Here is a 21,030-nt window from a genome sequence, read left to right as displayed (position 1 = left end):
TCAGCGGGGTATGACTGCTTGTAGACTAAAGAGTTCTATGTTCCAAGCTTGGGCGGATGCGCTGCCACACCACCACTCCTCCTTCCCCAAGAACCCCCAACCCGGACTGGACTTAGATCTTCAGCAGGCTCTTCACTCCTGCTCTGATCCGCCACTTAATTCCTCCCACCAGGTGGGCCGGGGGCCAGAAGCAACTGCAGCTGTAGTTCTGTAACTGCCCCACCTCCGCTGCCCCTGGGGCAGTGGCTGAACCACAAACTCTATCCCCGTGCCCAGCAGCTTTTCCCACTAACCTACTCTGTTGTCTTTGGTGTTTGTGGGTTGAGAAGTCTGTTAACTGCTGCAGCTCACTGATTCAGGGTGCTAGGGCATGCTCCACCCAGCTCCTGGTCTGGTTGGTCCACGCTGCCCACTCTCGGCTCTGCTCCACTCCCCTCCCCTCTGCTCCCCTCCACTCCCAGCTCCGAGTGGGATAGACCTTACCCAGAGACTATCCAGGCTGTCCTGGACTAGAGCCCTGCTTCCCTCTGCCACTTTGTGGGTTCTGCAGTTCTAGAATTGGTTCAGAGCCATTTTTATAGGTTTTTGGAGGGACTTGGCGGGGAGCTCATGCTTGTCCCTGCTTTCCAGCTGCCATCTTGGCTCCGCCCTCCCCTAGCATTTCTTTTTATTAATTCCATAGATATTCTGGGCCACTTATTCTTCCAGATAAATTTTGTTATTATTTTATCCAGCTCTGTAAAATAATTTTTTGTAGTTCTGTTGGTGTGGCACTGAATAAGTAAATTAATTTAGGTAATTATTATATTAGCTCAGCCTAACAATGAGCAACTGAGTCCAGAATATCAAGGGAATCAATGAAAAGAAAGGCTAGGAAAGGTGGCCTACCCATACTAGGTCTTAAATTGTATTATAGAGCACCAGTCATCAAAACTACTTGGTACTGGCTGTGAAATAAAGTGGTAGATCAGTGGAACAGGTTAGATACACGAGACACAGCAGTCCATGACTATAGCAATCTACTGTTTGATACACCCAAAGACCCCAGCTTATGGGATAAAAACTCACTATTTGACAAAAACGGCTGGGAAAACTAGAGAATAGTATGGTAGAAACTGGGCATAGGCCAATGTCTGACCCAGTATACCAAAATCAAGTCCAAATGGGTACATGATATAGATATAAAGGCAGGATAGTATAAGCAAATTAGGGGGGCAAGGAATAGTTTATCTGACAGATTTAAGTAGAATGGAGGAACTTATGACCAAACAAGAGATAAAGAACATTATGAAAAGTAAAATGGATAATTTTGATTACATTAAATTGAACAGCTTTTGTACAAACCCTATGCAAGCAAGATTAAGAGGGAAACAGAAAACTGAGAATTTTTGCAACTCATGTATTTGATAAAGGCCTCATTTCTAAAATATATAGACAACTGAGTGAAATTTATAAGAAAACAACTCAATCCCCAATTGATAAATGGTCAAAGGATATGAAACAGGCAGTTTTCAGAGGGAGAAATTAAAGCTATCTATAATCATATGAAAAAATGCTCTAAATCACTATTGGTTAGAGAATTGCACATCAAAACTACTCTGAGGTACCACATCACACCTATTGGATTGGCTAACATGACAAAACAGGAAAATGATAAATGTTGGAGGAGATGTGGGAAAATTAGAACACTAATTCTTTTTTAGCTGTATAATGTTTGAAAGGAACTAATGTAAAATAAGGTTGAAAGTTAGATTTTAACCAGATTGTGGAGACAAAGGAGTTCTTTTTTTCCTATGGAAGGTCATTGAATTTTTTAAGCCCAGAAAGAGATATGATGTGTCAACAGTGTAGCTCGCAGCTGCTATAGGGGTGTAAGATCAATAACCCAGCATACAGGAGCTGCCAGCATAGGTTCTTTTGATCTGCTTTACTAAGAAAAGTAACTTTAAGGGGTTAACAGTCTCAGTTTAATCAGACATACATATATCATTTACTTAGTTCAGGAGGAAAAGTCAGCAACCTGAACTTCAGAGCAAATACAAATTACAAACATACACAATGTAAATAGACCAAATACAAACCAGCACCTAGGTTAGCAAAGCTGGTGGGGGGGAGCATTTATAATGGCTTTCCCAGAGTCATGTGCCGCTCTTCCAGTGAGTGAGAGCCCCAGGGGAAAATGCCAACCTCTGGGTTTATGTATTCTGTTCAGGGTCAAAGGCCGTCACAACATGCGACTCTTCCACGTGACCTAAAAGTGTCACAAATATTGACTCAAACCCATGTGGCCTAAAAGCCTCTGGAGTCAAAAATGTGACTCAAACCCATATGAACCAGGCTTTCCCTTGAGGCAAGGAGGTCATCAAAGACTCCTAATTTAATCAAAGAAAGAAAGGCCAGACTGTTCAAGGGCACTTGATTAAATAAGTGATAAAAGAGAAAACAGTAAAAGAAAACCCCACCTTAATTACTGATACATCTCCACCCCTTTCCAGGATACTTGGCTTTACATAATCTAAATAACTATGGATCCTGGAACAATTAGAGGCATTACATATTGTGCCCCAATCAATCAGGGAACTATAACAAAACATATCATTCAGTATCAACCACAAAATACTTGTTTTACAATATGCCATCCACCCCTAGGTCAAAACAAGTCAATCTCTTTAGTCAATACAGAGTGTCCAAGTAAAGTCCTTCTTAAGGGTGGTTCCTTCTCCCCACACTAGTGTTGCAGGTTTCCTCCCAGTACCTTCAGGCACAGGCATACTTTAATTAGCAAAGTCCCAATGAAAAAAAGAGTGAAAATAAAGTTCTAGGGGATGTATCCTTCTCCCCACACTGCCTTTGCAGGCTTCCTTCTGGCACCCTCAGGTACTGGCATGTTTTAATTAGTAAAGTCCTAAAGCAAACAAAAAAAGCCAAGTAGTTTTCTTGGGGGGGTCTGTTCTTTCCACTCTGTTCCAGTCCCCCACTTCCAAGTCCTGAGGGGTGTCTCGGCAACAAAGACAACAGGGTGGAGTCCTTGGAGGTCCAAGGCACTTCCCCCCACCCACCATAAACAACTCCTCCCCTCCTTCCTGAATCCCAAACAGTCCCAGGTTAGGCAGCAAAAAAGCACACTCAGCCCTTGCTGCAAAGTTTCAGTCTTGCCCCAGGGCTGAATTCCAGGCTCCTGGGTTTCTAGTATTCCAGCTCCAGTTGGCCTCTCCTGGCTTCTTCTGGAATCGCGATCCATGTAGGCGGTTCACCTTTGCACTCACCTCACCAAAGTGGGCTCCAGGGCAGCTCATGGCTCTCACCTTTCCAAAGTTCTCACTCAGGCATTCATTATGTTAGCAGCCACCATCTGCTTGTAGTCTCACTTCCTCAAAGGCAGCTCACTGCTCTCACCTTTCCAAAGTTCTTATACAAGCAGTCTTCTGCTCTGTCTGAATTAATATGTTAATATGTTGTTATGGAATGGTGTAGTCATGCAGGATCTGCAGACTAAAAGGAAAGTATGGAGTTTTGGGGTACTGAGATAGTGGTTGAATGTTTCCCAGTTATTGGGCTTCTTGTACCTGTGGTGGCTATGGTTCTGTGGATCCCCAGAGATCTGAGGGAGAACATGCAAGTATCAGTGACAGGAGTGGTTTCCCAGGAGCCCAGAGCAGGGGTCCTGGGAGTTAACCTCTCCTTCCTTCTCCCTACCCCAATAGCACTCCAGAGGAGACAGGCTGGAGTGGAGCCTGTGGGAGGAGAACAAGACGAGGCTTGGGGGATGTGTGAATAGCTGGAGCAATGGTTTGAATTGATAAGCGTGGCTCTGGAGGACTGTGTTGGAAGAGTGAATGTCTTAAGATTACATTGTATATGAAGTTTTGAAACAGGAGTGGAGAATGGTTTTTGTCCAGGTTTGGTGGGGGTGGCTGGTGAGGAGAGAGAAGAAGCAGATGGTGGCTGCCAGCATATTAACTCGATACCAGCAGAACCTGAGGGTTCCAGGGAGAAGCTTGCAACAGCAGTGTGGGGAGAAGGACACACCCTCAGGAAGGACTTTACTTGGAAACTTTGTATTTACTAAAGAAGATTGATATTTGCTGTGACTTAGGCATGGATCATGTTGTATTGAAAACAAGTGTTTGGGGAATGACACTGAATGATATGTTTTATTTAGTTGTGAATGATATGTTTTAGTTCCCTGATTGATTGGATCACAATGTATAATGCTTTTATTTGTTGGCTAGTTAGATTATGTAAAGCCAAGTATCCTGGAAAGGGGTGGAGTGTATTGGTAATTAAGGTGGGACTTTTTTACTGTTTTAGAATGCTAAATTAATTAAGTGCCATTGATTAAGTCTTCCTAGGTGCAAAGCTCCAGGAACACACCCTTTTGCTGATTAGGTGTGAATCCTTTGAGCCCTGAACAGAGTATAAATACTCAGAAGTTAGCATTTTGTCTGGGGCTCACTCATGGAGGTGTGTTGATGTGGAGAATCTGGGCAGCCTTTGTTAAGAGGCCCTGCCCCAGATTTGAAGAAAGCCAGATGTTTTATTTGGAGGCTTTCACTCACTGAAAGAATGGAGTGTGACTTGTAGAGATGCTGGGCAGCCATCATTAAGAGCCCTCTAACTTGTCAACCCAGATGTTGATGCTTTCCTGGTAACTATGACTTGTGATTTGAATCAGACAAGGTCTGTCTGTTGATGTTTGTAATTTCTATTTGTATTTGTTCTGAAGTTCAGGGTGCTGGCTTTTCCTCCTGAACTATGTGAGTTTATTTGTATGTGTGATTAAAGTGAGATTGTTAACCCCTTAAAGTTACTTTCCTTAATAAAGCAGATGAAAGAGCCTGTGTTAGCAGCCTTCTGTGTGCTGGTTGTTGTTGGTTTTACATAGCCACAGTAGCTGCTAGCCAGATTGTTGCTACACATAGTCAGACTAACAGTACGTATAGACACATTTTATCTTATCAGTGTCCCTCTTTAAATATGGATACAATATTCCAGATATGGTCCAGTCAAAACATAGAATAGTAGGATTAATATTTTCCTCTTTTTTACTGTAGTACTATCGGTCCAGACCAAGATCCACTGAGGTTTTTTGGATGTATTTTATATTATTGTACAACAAAATCCTTAGGGTCTTTAAAATGAATTTTTGAGGTCCTTTTATTTTATGTGACTATTTCTATGTCCTAATTTACAAATTATATAATGCAAGCAATAAAACAACATTAAAGTAACTATAGTCTGTTCAGAAACAAGAATCACAAACCTTTTTATTGTACAGATGCAAGAGTCTTTCTACTACTAGAGGCAAGTTAAAAATATTATTTTCCAAGCATAGCAGTTATTTTTGAAAGTCCTACTGCCAAATTTGAGTCAGTGAAATGTATCAGTGATTGTCCTGTTACTTACAAATAGAATCAATATATCTCATTGCATGTAAACCTTTGTGTCCCGAATTTATGATAGTAATTCAGTACTGTACTACTATTAGAGTATGATTCAGTCTGTATTCAGACACCATTGGTTCTTTCTCTGGAGATGGATAGTATTTTCATCCTAAGTCCTTCAGAGTTGTCATGGATCATTGTATTGCTGAGAATAGCTAAGTCATTCACAGCTGATCATCCTACAATATTGTTGTTACTTTGTATCCATTAACATTTCACTTTTCCTCAACCCATGTAGGTCTTTCTAGATTTTTCTGACAGCATTTCTTTTAGTGCAATAGTATTCCATCACAATTACATACCGCAACTTATTCAGCCATTCTCCAATTGAAGTGCATTCCCTCAGTTTCCAATTCTTTAACACCGGAAAAGAGCTGCTATAAATATTTTTGTGTGTGTATACACACACACACACAGACATACACACACACACAGACATATATATATATATATGTCTTTTTCCTTTCATATACCAAGTCCCCTGATCCCTAAATGTAGAAGCTGTAAATCTTGTGTTATAATGACTCTTTTGTGATACGGACCTAGTAGTTGCATTGCTAGTACAAGGAGTATGCATGGTTTTATAGCCCTTTGGGCATGGTTCCAAATTGCTCTATGGAATGGTTTAACCAATTCAAATCTCTGACAACATTACATTAATGTCTCATTTTTCCCACATCCCCGTCAACATTTGTCATTAACTTTTTCTATCCTATTATCTAATCTACTAGGTCTAAGGCAGTATCCCAGAATTGTTTTAACTTTCATTTCTCCAATCAATAGTGAGTTAGAACATTTTTTTATATGGCTAGAAATAGCTTTAATTACTTCATCTGAAAACTGATTGTATCTTTTGATCATTTATCAATTGGGGAATGGCTCTTATTTTTATAAATTTGACACAGTTATCTATATGTTAGAAAAATGAGGCCTTTGTCAGAGAAGCTTGCTTCAAAATTTTTTTCACAGTTAATATTGCTAACTATATTTCCCCCTATCCTATTCCCCCTACCCCTGTTTATTCTATTCTCTCTCTCCTTTCACCCTGTCCATTCTCAAAAGTATTTTACTTCTGATTACCCCTTCCCCCATTCTGTCCTCCCTTCTATCACCACCACCCCCTTTCCTCTTCTCTTATCCCTTTCCCCTTCTATTTTCCTGAAGGATAAGATAGATTTCTATAACCCATTGCCTGTGTATATTATTTCTCAGTTACATGTAAAAAAAAATTTTTAACGTTCATTTTAAAAACTTTGAGTTCCAAATTCTTACCCTTCCTCCTTCCCTACCCTCCCTCACTGCAAAGGAAAGCAATTAGATATAGGTTATACATGTGTGGTCATGCAGAGCACTTCCCTAACAGTCATGTTGTTTCACCCTGTCCCTTCTCAAAAATGTTTGCTTCTGATTACCCCCTCCCCCAGTCTGCCCTCCTTCCTATCACCCCATCCTATTTTATCCCCTTACCCCCTACTTCCCTTAAGTGTAAGATAGATTTCCATACCTATTTGAGTGTGTATGTTATTCCCTTCTTAAGCCAATTCTGATGAGAATAAGATTCACTCATTTCTTCTCACCTTCCCCTCTTACCTTCCACTGTAGAAGCTTTTTCTTGCCTCTTTTAGGTTAGATAATTTATTCCATTCTACCTCTCCCTTTCTCCTTCTCCCATTATATTTCTTTCTTACACCTTAATTTTATTTTTTAATTATCTTCCTTTCATATTCAACTCACACCTGGCCCTCTATCTGTCTATCTATGTATATGTATACATACACATATATTTATTCCCTCTAACTACCCTAATAATAAGAAAGGTCTCATGAGTTACAAATATCATCTTTCCATGTAGGAATGTAAACAGTTCAGTTTTAATAAGTCGCTTATTGTTTCTCTTTCCTGTTTACCTTTTCATGCTTCTCTTGAGTCTTGTATTTGACAGTCAAATTTTCTATTCAGCTCTGGTCTTTTCATAAAGAATGCTTGAAAGTCCTCTATTTCATTGAATGGGTAGGTGATTCATGGTTTTAATACTAGCTCCTTTGAGCTCTGGAATATCATATACCAAGTCCTCTGATCCCTAAATGTAGAAGCTGTAAATCTTGTGTTATAATGACTGAGTTGCCATAATACTTGTTTTTATTTTTCTGAATGCATGCCGTATTTTCTCCTTGACTAAAGTACTCTGAAATTTGGCTGTAATATTCCTGGGAGTTTTCCTTTTGGGATCTCTTTCAAGAGGTGATCAGTGGATTCTTTCAATTTCTATTTTACCCTGCAGTTCTAGAATATAAGGGCAGTTTTCCTTGATCATTTATTGAAAGATGATGTCGAGGCTCTTGTTTTTGTTCTTTTGATCATGGCCTTCAGGTAGTCCAACAATTTTTAAATTATCTCTCCTGGATCTATTTTCCAGGTCAGTTGTTTTTCCAATGAGATATTTCGCATTGTCATCCATTTTTTCATTCTTTTGATTTTGTTTTGTAATTTCATGATTTCTCATAGTCATTAGCTTCTATTTGATCCTTTCTAACTTTTAAGGAATTATTTTCTTCAGTGAGCTTTTGGACCTCCTTTTCCATTAGGCCAATTGTGCTTTTTTTTTAATTATGCTTTTTTATCTTTAGTTTACAACACTCAATTCTACATGTTTTTGAGTTACAGATTTTCTTCCCCACCCTCCCCTACCCCCCAAAATGGCATGGATTCTAGTATATCTTCTATGTATAGCTTCACATTAAACTTATTTACACAATAGTCAAGTTGTAAAGAAGAATTATGACCAATGGAATGAATTACGAGAAAGAAGAAACGAAACCAAAAAAAAAAAAAAAGGAGAGCAAATAGTTTGCCTCAATCTGCATTCAGACTCCATAGTTCTTTCTCTAGGTAGATAACTCTTTCCATCATGAGTCCTTTGGAGTTGTCTTTGAACTTTGTATTGCTCAGAAGAGCCAAGTGTTAGTCATCACAGAATCAATGTCTGTGGTTGTGTACAATGTTCTCCTGGTTCTGCTCCACTGACTCAGAATCATATCATGGAAGTCTTTCCAGGTTATTATGAAGTTCGTATCTTCCCCATTTCTTAGAGCACAATAGTATTCCATTACATTCATATACCACAACTTGTTTAGCCATTCCCCAATTGAAGGGCATCACCTTAATTTCCAGTTGTTTGCTACCACAAAGAGAGCTGTTATAAATATTTTTGTACATATGGATCCTTTTCCCACTTGTGTAATCAATTTGGGATACAGACGTAGAAATGGTATTGGAATATGGAAATGCTGGGTCAAAGTGTATGCATATTTTTATAGCACTTTGGGCTTTCAAATTGCTCTACAGAATGGCTGGATCAGGTCACAACTCCACCAGCAATGTAACAGTGTTTCAATTTTCCCACATCTTCTCCATCAATTATCATTTTCCTGTTTTGTCATGTTAGGCAGTCTCATAGGAGAGATGTGGTACCTAAGAATTGTTTTGAATTGCATTTCTCTAATCAATAGTGATTTAGAGCATTTTTTCATATGCCTATAGATATCTTTAATTTCTTCCTCTGAAAACTGTGTGTTCATATCCTTTGACCATTTCTCAATTGGGGAATGACATGTATTCCTATAAATTTGACTCAGTTCCTTGTATATTTTAGAGATGAAGCCTTTGTTGGAGACACTGGTTGTAACGATTTTCTCCCAATTTTCTGCTTCCCTCCTTATCTTGGTTGCATTGGCTTTGTTTATACAAAAACTCTTCAATTTAACATAATCAAAATTATCCATTTGGCGTTTTGTAGTGCTCTTTATCTCTTGTTGGGTCATGAATTCTTTCCTTTCCCATAAATATGATAGGTAAACTATTCCTTGTTCCCCTAAATTGCTTATAGTATCAGCCTTTATTCCTAAATCATGAACCCATTTTGACTTTATTTTGGTATACGGTGTAAGATATTGGTCTATACCCAGTTTCTGCCATACCATTTTCCAATTTTCCTAGCAGTTTTTGTGAAATACTGAATTGTTAGCCCAGAAACTGGATTCTTTGGGTTTATCAAAGAGCTTGCTGTAGTTATTGACTACTGTGTCTTGTGTACCTAACCTATTCCACTGATCCACCTCTCTGTTTCTTAGCCAGTACTAAGTAGTTTTGATGACTGCTGCTTTAAAGTACAGTTTAATATCTGGTGTGGCTAGGCCACCTTCCCTAGCATTTCTTTTCATTAATTCTCTTGATATTCTGTACTTTTTATTCTTCCAGATTAATTTTGTTATTTTTTATCCAGCTCTGCAAAAATAATTTTTGGTAGTTCAATTGATGTGACACTGAATAAGTAAATTAATTTAGGTAAAATTGTCATTTTTATTATATTAAGCCAGTCTAACCTCGAGCAACTGATGTTTTTCCATTTATTTAGATCTGACTTTATTTGGTGTGAAAAGTGTTTAGTAATTATGTTCATATAGGCCCTGGGTTTATCTTGGCAGTATTTATATCTTGGCAGTATTTTATAGTGTCCACAGTAACTTTAAATGGAATTTCTTTCTATTCTTGCTGTTGGGCTTTGTTAGTAATATATAGCAATGTCGAGGATTTATGTGGGTTTATTTTATATCCTGCAACTTTGCTAAAGTTGTTTATTATTTCAAGTAGTTTTTTACTTGATTTTCTAGGATTCTCTCAGTAAATCATCATATCATCTGCAGAAAGTGATAATTCAGTTTCTTCTTTGCCTGTTCTAATTCCTTCAATTTCTTTTTCTTCTCTTATTGCTACAGCTAACGTTTCTAGTACCAAATTGAATAATGGGGATGATAATGGACATCCTTGTTTCACCCCGATCTTATTGGGAATGCATGTAGCTTATCCACTTTACAAATAATGCTTGTTGAAGGTTTTAGGTAGATGCTATTTATAATTTTAAGGAAGTCTCTGTTTATTCCTATGCTTTCTAGTGTTTTTAATAGGAATGGGTGTTTATTTTCTCAAAGACTTTTTCTGCATCTATTGAGATGATTATATGGTTTCTGCTAGTTTTGTCGTTGATATAATCATTTATGCTGATAGTTTTCCTAATATTGAACCCAGCCTTGCATTCCTGGAATAAATCCTACCCGGTCATAGTGTATTATTCTCGTGATAAGTTGCTGCAATCTTTTTGCTAATATTTAATTTAAAATTTTTGCATCAATATTCATTAGGGAAATTGGTCTATAATTTTCTTTCTCTGTTTCGACTCTTTCTGGTTTGGGTATTGGTACCATATGTGTGTCATAAAAAGAATTTGGTAGGACTCCTTCACCTATTTTCCCAAGTAGTCTATAAAGTATAGGAATTAACTGTTCTTTAAATGTTTGATAGAATTCACATGTAAAACCATCTGGCCCTGGAGATTTTTTCCTAGGGAGTTCATTGATGGCTTGCTCAATTTCTTTTTCTGAGATGGGGTTATTTAGGTGTTTTACTTCCTCTTCTGTTAACCTGAGTAATTTAAATTTTTGTTAATATTCGTCCGTCTTCCCAAGGTTGTCAAATTTATGGGCATTCAGTTGGGCCAAATAATTCCTAATTATTGTTTTAATTTCCTCTTTATTGAAGGTGAATTCACCCTTTTCATTTTTGATACTGGTAATTTGGTTTTCTTCTTTCTTTTTTTAATCAAATTGACCAAAGGTTTATCAATTTTATTGGTTTCTTCATAAATCAGCTATTAGTTTTATTTATTCATTTAATAGTTTTCTTGATTTCAATTTTATTAATCTCTCCTTTGGTTTTTCAGTATTTGTAATTTGGTGTTTAGTCGGGGGTTTTCAAGTTGTTCTTTTTTTAGCTTTTTCAGTTAAATGCCCAATTCATTGATCTCCTTTTTCTCTATTTTATTTATGTAAGCATTTAGAGATATAAAACTTCCCCTAAGAACTGATTTTGCTGCATCCCATAAGTTTTGGTATGTTGTCTCATTATTGTCATTCTCTTGAATGAAGTTATTAATTGTCTCTATGATTTGTTCTTTGGCCCACTCAATCTTTTTTTTCTACATTTATAAATATTAAATTTATTGTAACTATAGAATGGATTTAATGGTTTTCAGATTTGGCCACCTTACAACTCCCTGTTTTGAGGGTTTTTTCCCTTTTTTTTTGTTAAACAGAAAAATGCATTATAATTTGAGTCAAATTTACTAACATCCAAAAAATACACATTCATCTCTTCTAGAAAGGAGAACAAGAAAAGCAACCCCTCAGATTCACATAATTAAAGAACAGGGAAAAAACCACCATATTATAGCTAAAATTTTAAAACAATACAAAGCCATGGGGTTTTTCTTTTTGATTATGTCATAAAAAGGTTCACTGTCATATACACATGCATATAATGTTACATTCCATCACCATAAAAAGTCCCTTTCTCCCCTCCCCCCAAAAGTTTGACTAGTCTCCAAACTTGGAAAGAGGCGCTCTCTCCTGCTATCTGTGCAGTTCATTCCCTTTCAACAACTGGAGATTCTCGGCTTTTAGCCTATCCAGCTCCAGCTCTAGTTCTCTTACCCGGGAGTCCTCCCCAAACTTCTTGCTCTCCAAATGCAGCCAGTTGTTCTCGTCCTCCATCCTGGAGAGATGCTTCTCCAGCTCCATATATTCTTTGATCAATTCCTGCTTGCTCATGTTCTGGAGGCTCTCCGCATGGTACCATTCATAGATCTTGGAGAAGTCCAGCTGGAGAAACTCACTTCCATGTCCCCCCCCCCATCCCATCAGTGCCCCCATCCTCCTCCCCTGTCTCCTCCAAGAAGTCCTCATCACTCGTATAGTCTGACTTGGCCACCACCGGCTTCAAGTAGAGGCCAGTTTTGAGGTCCGGCTCCTCCTGATCATGGTCATCCATCAGGAACTGGGTTGTATTGTAGGGGGCAACAGGGTGGCCTTTGGCAGACATATTGGCTCGAACCCGGGATGCCACCTGGCTCTGCTTCTCATTGAACTACTTTTTCTCCTCCCAGGTCAGCTTGTAGTAAGGCTTCCAGTGCCGTTCCTTCTTGGAATGGCCCACTCATTCTTTAGCATAAGATTATTTAGTTTCCAATTAATTTTTAGTTTAGTTTTCCATGGTCTTTTATTACAAATAATTTTTATTGCATCATGATCTGAAAAGGATGAATTGACTACTTCTGCCTTTCTACACTGGATTGTGAGATTTTTATGCCCTAGTACATGGTCAGTTTTTGAGTATGTGCCACGTACCACCGAGAAAAAAGTATATTCCTTTTTATCCCATTTTAGTTTTCTCCAGAGGTCTATCATATCTGCCTTTTCTAAAATTCTATTCACCTCCTTAACTTCTTTCTTTTTTATTTTGAGGTTAGATTTATCAAGTTCAGAAAGGGGGAGGTTGAGGTCCCCCACTAGTATAGTTTTTCTGTCTGTTTCTACCTGTAATTCCCTTAACTTCTCCTCTAAGAATTTACATGCTATACCACTTGGTGCATATATGTTAAAAAAAATGATATTTTCTCATTATCTATGGTGCCTTTTAGCAGGATATAATGTCCTTCCTTATCTCTTTTACTTAGATCTATCTTTGCTTTTGCTTTGTCTGAGATTAGGATTGCTACCCCTGCTTTTTTTACTTTTCTTACTTGATTTTCAAAATCCTTTTGGAGTTCTTCCATGGCCTGAGACTAATTAATATTTTTCTTGGAGGCTTTGGATGTAGGAGCTTTGACTTTGATATCTTCTTGTCTTTCTTGTCACCAAAGTATAAGATTCTGAGTTTTTTCCCCACTATTGACTCATTTTCCCAGCCTAGTACTTGACTTTTAAATTCTTTGTTAAGATAGGTCTTTGCTTCCATTGTGGAAGGTGTACAGTCCCAAGCTTTAGGGGTTTTGTGCAGCTGTTTTCAGAGATACTTCCAGGTACCTGTAAGTTTTCAGTTCAGTTCTGGTGGTATGACCTAAGAGGAAATATTTTTCTCTCCTGGCCTGTGGTCTGGTCTGTGAGTGACCACAAGCATTCTTTTCTGCCCTGGAACTGTGAAGAGGTGTCCATCTTCACTGCTGCCACAAGCTCTGCTATGCCAGTACTCTTCTAAGTTACTACACTGCCACCCAGGACTGTGACCCATATCCAAGTATTGGCAAAGCAACAGAGTTCTGCTTTAGTGCTAGCAAAGAGACTCCTATAATATCCTTCTGACCAGTTGTTCAATCCCTGTACCTTACATGGCCTGACTACTCCAGAAGCAGCTGCTGCTACCACCGCCACCACCACTGATTCAGTCACTCCTAAGGCCTGCTCCTGGTTTGCTGGGGTTGGGGCTATGGTTGGGCTGGGACTAGACTGCACTCCTCTCTCACCCAGGTCCAACAGCCCTTTTTTACTGACCTTCTAAGTTGTCTGGCATTTGTGAGCTGAGAAGTCTGGAAACCACCATAGTTGCCAATAATTCAGTCCCCTGAGACCTGCTCTGGGTTTGCTGGGGCCAGGTTTGTGCTGGTGCAGCCTGTGCTGGACTGCACTCCTCTCTCAGCTTGTCGACCTTCCAGGTTGTCTTGGGCTGGAGATCTATTTCACTCTGTCTTTTTGTGTGTCCCGCAGCTCTCGAATTTGTTTAGAGTAATTTTTTACAGGTATTTGGAAGGGTTTGGGGAGAGCTCTGGCAAGTGCCAGCTTTTACTCCACCATCTTGGCTCTTCCCCTCCAGGCACTACTTTCTAATCATTTCTCCTCTATCTTATTTTTTTTGTTGTTGCTAATTTATCGAACCTAAGTGTAGGTTTTTACGTTTATCCCTATATGTTTTTGAACTCCAGCTTGTAGGGATCCTGTGGATCAGAATCCTCATAGTAGTTATATCAGCTTTCTGTCACCTACAAATTTGATAAGTATGCTATTTATTCATTCACCGAAGTCATTGATAAAAATGTTGAACAAAACTGGGTCAAGGAAAGAGCCCTCTCACACTTTTTTGAAGACTTTTCTCCAGGTTCATATTGCTCCATCAGTCAAGGCTCCTAGAGTCTCATTGGCCAACAAATTCAAAATTCTGCAAGGATTTATCATTGATCTTTAGTTCTCCATCTTGTCTACTATGATATTGTGAGAAACTTAGTGCAATACTTTGTAGAGATCAAATGATATACCATATCTGAGAAGTTTCTCTTATTTTTCAACATAACTAGTATTCCCATAAAAGCACTCAGTGAGAATAAACCTGAATGACTTATACTTAATGAATATATGCTCACTTATAGTTAGCACATGTTACTACTGTTAGTATTCACAGGCAAACTTTTAAATATAAATAATCCATTCTAGAATATTATCAAGGAAAGTAGAAACATCTTCCCAATTTTTTTAAGGGAGAAAATTTTTCATTAGGTTTGCATTTTATTGACAGTTTTCTTTTGGATGGATGCAAGAAATATTTTGAAGTATTTTTCTGATTAAGAATCTGTATGTAAATATTAAAAAGTCAGCTTTACCTCTTTAGCACTAAAACTATTCTGACAGACCAACTTTGAGAGGTAACAAGATATAATCGATAGAGCCAGGAAGATCTGGGTACCATCCCTTTCCTGACAATTACTAGCAATGTGACCATGGGCAAGTCTGTTTAACATCTCAGATCCTCAGTTTCCTCCTCTGTGAGTAAGTATAATAGCCTGACAATAATGTGGCAAGGTGCAAATGAGCTGAAGTATAGAGTGTGCTTCATAAGCTTTAAAATGATACATAAACATCAACATTACTATAAAAACAATATTCCTATAAAGCCTACACTATTTTAATGTTTTATTGTTATAGCTCACTCTGCATAAAAAGTACATGCGAAGTTCTTCAGTGAAGACAGCAATAACAACAACCACCACAACAAGAACAACAAATGTTTAGCAATCAGTATATGCTATAAAGTTTGTTGCTGTTGCCTTTTAGTATGTGAATTGTCTGGGATAATTAGATGTCATACTAAACTTGCTTATTTATATTTACAGCACTGTTTCTGGATGTAGTAAGAACTTAGTAATTTATTTTTAATTTATTAATTCATTCAATTGTTCATTTTTGGGAAAAGCAGCATTATATAGTGGACAGAGAACTGGTCTCAGAGTTAGCAATACCTGGGTTTAAGTGCCACCTTTGACATGTACTCTGTAACCCTTGGCATGCCGTTTAACCTATCATTGCTCTAGTAACCTATCTAAGGCTCAAAGTGCCCAATATGTATTGGTAGTGGGAGCTTCCTTAGTGGGATTTTTCAACATCATTATAATCAGTCTTCCTTCTCCCCTTTCCCCATACAAAAGGAAAAAGAAAAAAAATTAACTACAGTACTATTGTTCCCATTAGTTTTGCCTTTATTTAGATAATGCATCACTATTTAGATATGTATCATTTTAAATAAATTTAGATAAGGTATGGAAAATGCTTTGTAACTATGCAGCACAATATAAATGAATTGCCACAGAGAGGTGGTGCTATGGATAGAGTCCTGCCCCTATTGTCAGGAAGATACGCAGTCAAATCCAGTCTTAGACATTGACTAGCTGTGGGGCCCTGGGCAAGTCACTTAACCTCTGTTTGCCTCAGTTTCCTCAACTGTAAATTGGTGATAATAACAACACCTACCTTACAGGGTTGTTGTGAATGAATGAGATAATAATATTTGTAAAATACTTAGCACAGTACCTGGCACATAGTAGGTGCTATATAAATGTTTGTTCACCCCACACACACACCTGACACACACCTCTCATGAATAATTTAGCTCACGTATCTGGCTCTGAGTTGAACAACTTGGTTTAAAATATTACTTAATCTATTTATACTAATATAATTTGGTTGAAAACTGGAGAGGTATAGGATGAATAATATATCTTTTAGGAAAACTGTATACAAACTGTCTCTCATTCCAATATATAAATCATCTATTATTCTACTAATTAATAAACTGAAATGGGTTTATTCCTTTTTGTCTTATATACACTTATATGTTGATTTTCTTGTTTGTTCTATATTTTACTCTGCTAAGAGCTTTACTAAAGATATAAGAGTTTTAAGTAGGCTTTAAATTCCTTTCCTTTTAGGAATTTATCTGACTCCTGATCAATATGGTTAATTTGATGTTATCAAGAAAATAAATGCCACCTAATCACTCTCAATGAGTTTGTGAAATTAAAGACTGTAATAATAGGGACTGAAGAGATGATTAGATTCCTGAAAGTCATTTTCATTCTACAAGACAGTGTTTTTTTTGAAAAAAATTCTGCTTGTTTTCTGACTGTGCATTAGAATATGTTCCCAGACTAACTGATGTTGTCATTGTTGGTACAGCTGAGTGTGAGCAGAAGATTCACAGTCCAAATGGAGTCATTACCAGTCCAAACTGGCCAGACAAGTATCCGAGTAGGAAGGAATGTACATGGGAAATCAGTGCCACTCCTGGACACCGAGTAAAACTAGTGAGTAACCTCAACTTGCTCCCTCTTTTCTAAGTAGATCAAATGGATATTCCTTTCATAATTGACACAAGAAAATTAATTCAGGTGGATGGGAAACATTTTTATCCTGCTTGCCTGTGTTCATGAAAATGTCACTCAGATCCTGAGTTAAGATGATAACAATCACTGGGTTGCATTCAAACATCATGTTGTCTCCAATAATGTTTTATCCTCATTAAAAAATCTATTGAGGATGCAAAATTACATGCTTTACTGTAGCAGTCATAGGAAAATTTTATAGTAAAATATAGCAGGTAAGAAATTTAAACAAGAGAAAATAACTGAAGTGTTGAGAGATTAAATAATCTTAATGATAATCTCTATGAATGCAGTAGATCTGGAAACACACTGCTTGTGCTTTTCGTTTAAGGAATAGTGAGTAAATTATATTTGTCACACTATTCCGTGTAAGTAAGGCCTACAGAAAGCTTCCCTGGTGCTGACACTTGACTTTGGGCAGGTCAGTTAAGCTCTCTGAGCCTTAGTTTCTATGGAAAATACACATGTGGAAATAAATACGCAAACATGCACAAACACACATGACTTGGAATGGGTGACCTAGAAGTTCCCTTCCATGGCTAAATTGGTGATACAGTCATTCCATGAGCCTGTGATATAGATAGGCATCTATACACATATGTACATATACGAATATACATGTGTGTATGTATGCATGTACGTATGTGTATATGTTAGAGGAGCTGGAATGGGTGATCTAGAAGTTCAAGTTCCTTTCCATTGCTAGATCTGTGAACCAATGGTTCCATGAGCCTGTGACTAAATGCTGACCCAAGAGGTTATTGTCCTGCTCATCTAGTCAGGCCACATCTGGAGCATTGTGTTTGCTTTGAGATCATGCCATTGGAAAACAGGAGTATTTGACATGGAGAAAAGAAGACCTAGTGGGAACATGAGAGCTGAGTGCTGAGGATAGGGGATTTGACTTGTTCTTTTGGGTGACTCTAGAACTAGAAGTAATATGTGGGACTTCTAAAGAAGCCAATTTAGGTTTGATGCAAGGAAAACTTTCCTTTCAATTAGAGTTTCCAGAAGTAAAAAGAGCCATCCTGAGGGGGTGGCAGGGGTTTCCCTCTAAGTAGAAGTCTTCCATAAAGACTGTATATCCACTTGCTGTGAATATACTATAGACTGGCTTCTTACTAATAGAATGAGGTGCAGTGGATGGCCATTAAGTTGCCTGCAACCTGAGGCTTGGGGTATAACTACTCATATATGAGAACAATGGGGAAAGGATTAAGGAGTCATAATGGTTCACATTAATCAAAAGTGTAATGCTGTTGTTAAAAGAGTGAGCAGTGGGAGTCTAACATGTAGAAGGATAAAGTTATCGTCCTATTATATTTTCCATTGGTCAGGCCTTTTCTAGAGTACGTGGCTTTGGAGAATATTGAAAAAGCTTAAATAATGTTCATAAGTGTCACAAAGTTGACTTTAAAGCATTGTAAAACTTATGAGGCAGTATTAAAGGAAATGGACTTGTTTATCCTAAGGGAACATAAGCCTAAGAGGTGGCAGAGTTTAAAAATAAAAAAATAAAAACATGAAATTATACTAAATACTGGATTTTCTTCTTTAGTGATTTCTCTCTCATTATAAGAGGAGTGCTGCTTTATTTTAGTTTCTTTCTGTTGTATATTTTTATATAATGGTTGTTCTGGCAGCATTTGTACATCCTTCCATAGACATCTCCTAGCCCTGTGACCCTGAGTAAATCAGTTCATATTTCTTATCCTCAGTAGTCTCATCTGTAAAATAAGGATAATAATTCCATCTACTTCACAGGGTTGTTGTGAGGATCATATCAGAAAATATATGGCAAAACATTTTACAAACTTTAAGCACTATTTAATATTATTATTATTGCTAATACTAATAATAATGTTCATTCCTGTTTTACTTTGTCCTGGGCTCATTGGAGATGATTAGACAGATGGCCTGGGTTAACAAGACACCTGAATGTAGCTAGTGAGGTAATGAGAGAAATATATGGACCCTTTCCAGTCTCTTATTAGTATACTTATTTCTCATTATACTCTGTGGAATCCAACTAGCAACAGTCATAGGACAAAGTCGCTATCCTAATATTGTTATCTTATGTTTAAAGTTAGTTGGACTATTACCAAGTGGTGGAAAAAGTGATTACCTCTATTTTACAGATAAGGAAATAAAGGTGTGAGGGATGTAGACTGGCCTCAAGAGTAACTAATGCTGAAACCTATTAGATACTATCGTGGGTTATAGAGGAAGGTGGTCATTGGAATATGTTTTTAAAAGGCATAGTGGATAGTCAGCTGCAGAAACTAAAGATCCTATCCTAAATATTTTCATAGACAATGCCCCTCAATGCTGATCAAAATAGCCAGAAGCATGGTCCAGAGAATTACTATTGCCCCACAGGATGGGGCATTATAAAATCACATTCCTATTTGGAAAGAATATCAACTGAATGTCTACGGTCACACCAATCTCATCATGCTTCTGTTTCAGAAGTTAAACAGGGTTGAGCCTCGTTAGGAGTACTTAGATGAGATAGTACCTGAGAATGTCAAATGCTATAAGCTAAAAGGTGAGTCCATGTGTGGTAGTGATAGAGTAAGACTTAAAGTCAGGAAGATTTGGGTTCATATCCTTCCACACACAGTGGTTGTGGGACCCTCAGTAAATCAGTTAACCCTTCAGTGCTCTGGGCAACTTTTTAAATTTTATGTAGAAAAAAAAGTTGAAGAGGGAAAGTTTAATTGCATTGGTAAAAGGAGTTCCCCCATATGGGGATTGTGCATGTCAGTTCAATCATAGCTCCAGTAAATATTCCCATGACTATCTATTCAGTTACAGAGCAACTTCAGACATTGAATCTGACAAGGTATAAGGCATCTAACCACAATGGGAATAACCAGTGGTATAATATATTCTAAGAGGAATTTATAGTTAATTCAGAGAAAACTGGATGTAGAGACATATTCTTAAAATAGAATAGAGATTGGCACCCGACTTGTGATTTTACTGGTAAAAGTAACCCACAGGTGAGGAAATTGCCTTTATCAGTGCAGATTGGCACCTTCTGTGAAATTTATGATCTTAGATAATAGCCCAAACACTGAGAGTTTAAATGACTATCCCAGGGTCATAGAGACAATATGTGGAGAGAGAGAGAAAGAACCTGAACTCAAGTCTTTCTGGCTTCAAGTTTTTTAAGCAAATCTCCTGAGTTAACCCTGAGAGAATTATCAAGATGCCTGAATTCAAGATGGAGGATGGACTTTTTTATTCTCTCTTCCCTTTTCTACTTTTTGAACATTCATTATGATGATTGTAGACTGTTCATGTGTATCTAGCCTGGTCCAAGTTGCTGGTACCATGAGCTCCAGACTAAGTGGCCTTGAGAGATCACGAAGCTAAGTTCCTGTTCAAGCTTCTCTCTGATCGTACTAGCTGAATTTATTGTCCTTCCCTCAACAACAAGCACTGAAACCTGGCAGGAGTTTTATTATGAAGACATCCCATAGTCTCAAAAACTTCCTTTTTAAATGTAGAAGTGTTAGAAGTTCCCAGAGTTTATTAGGTCAAGAAGGCTTCTAAGAACTAGAACACTCACAGAGGAACATGGCATCTAGCCTCCTTTAAGTAAGAAGGGGATTCTTTTTAGTGATGGAGACCAGCCAGTGGAGACACAGAGTTGTGGCATTTGAGAAGCAAAACCCAAGGTACATGAAGAAGACTAATAACATACAATGTACAAGAATCCTAGAAAGGTAGGTCAGAGCTTGGCTGTGAAGGTCGTTAAAAACAGAAAAGTTTATATTTGATCATACAGGTAACTACAGTGAGTGTCACGACCAAACCTTCACATTAGGGAAATCACTTTGGCAGCTATATGTGGAGGATGAGTTAGAAAGTGGAAAAGGGACTGATGGAAGGGGCTATTGCAATGAGAGGTGGGAAGGATCTAAAGTATAGTCTTAGTCAGGTGAGTATAGGGAAGGGGATGAATGCAGGAGACATTGTGTGGGAAAAAACAAGGGGTGGCTTTGGATTTGGATATATGCCATGAGGGAGAGTCATGGATTG

The 21,030-nt window shown here is 37.9% G+C and overlaps 1 protein-coding gene and 1 pseudogene across 1 annotated transcript in view; one reads left to right on the top strand and one right to left on the bottom strand.

Moving 5' to 3' along the window:
• TLL1 (tolloid like 1) overlaps positions 1–21,030 on the top strand; it is a 332,054-nt gene that overhangs the window by 278,343 nt on the left and 32,681 nt on the right. The window contains exon 18 of the mRNA XM_036763870.1: positions 16,775–16,902. Within this exon, the coding sequence (XP_036619765.1) occupies positions 16,775–16,902 (128 nt within the window). The remainder of the gene's footprint in view (positions 1–16,774; positions 16,903–21,030) is intronic.
• LOC118853226 lies at positions 11,803–16,763 on the bottom strand (annotated as a pseudogene).

Source organism: Trichosurus vulpecula, chromosome 6 (assembly GCF_011100635.1).
Source record: "Trichosurus vulpecula isolate mTriVul1 chromosome 6, mTriVul1.pri, whole genome shotgun sequence".
NCBI lineage: Eukaryota > Metazoa > Chordata > Mammalia > Diprotodontia > Phalangeridae > Trichosurus > Trichosurus vulpecula.
Note: the sequence above shows the minus strand (reverse complement) of the source record. Positions and strands in the feature narration are given on the sequence as shown.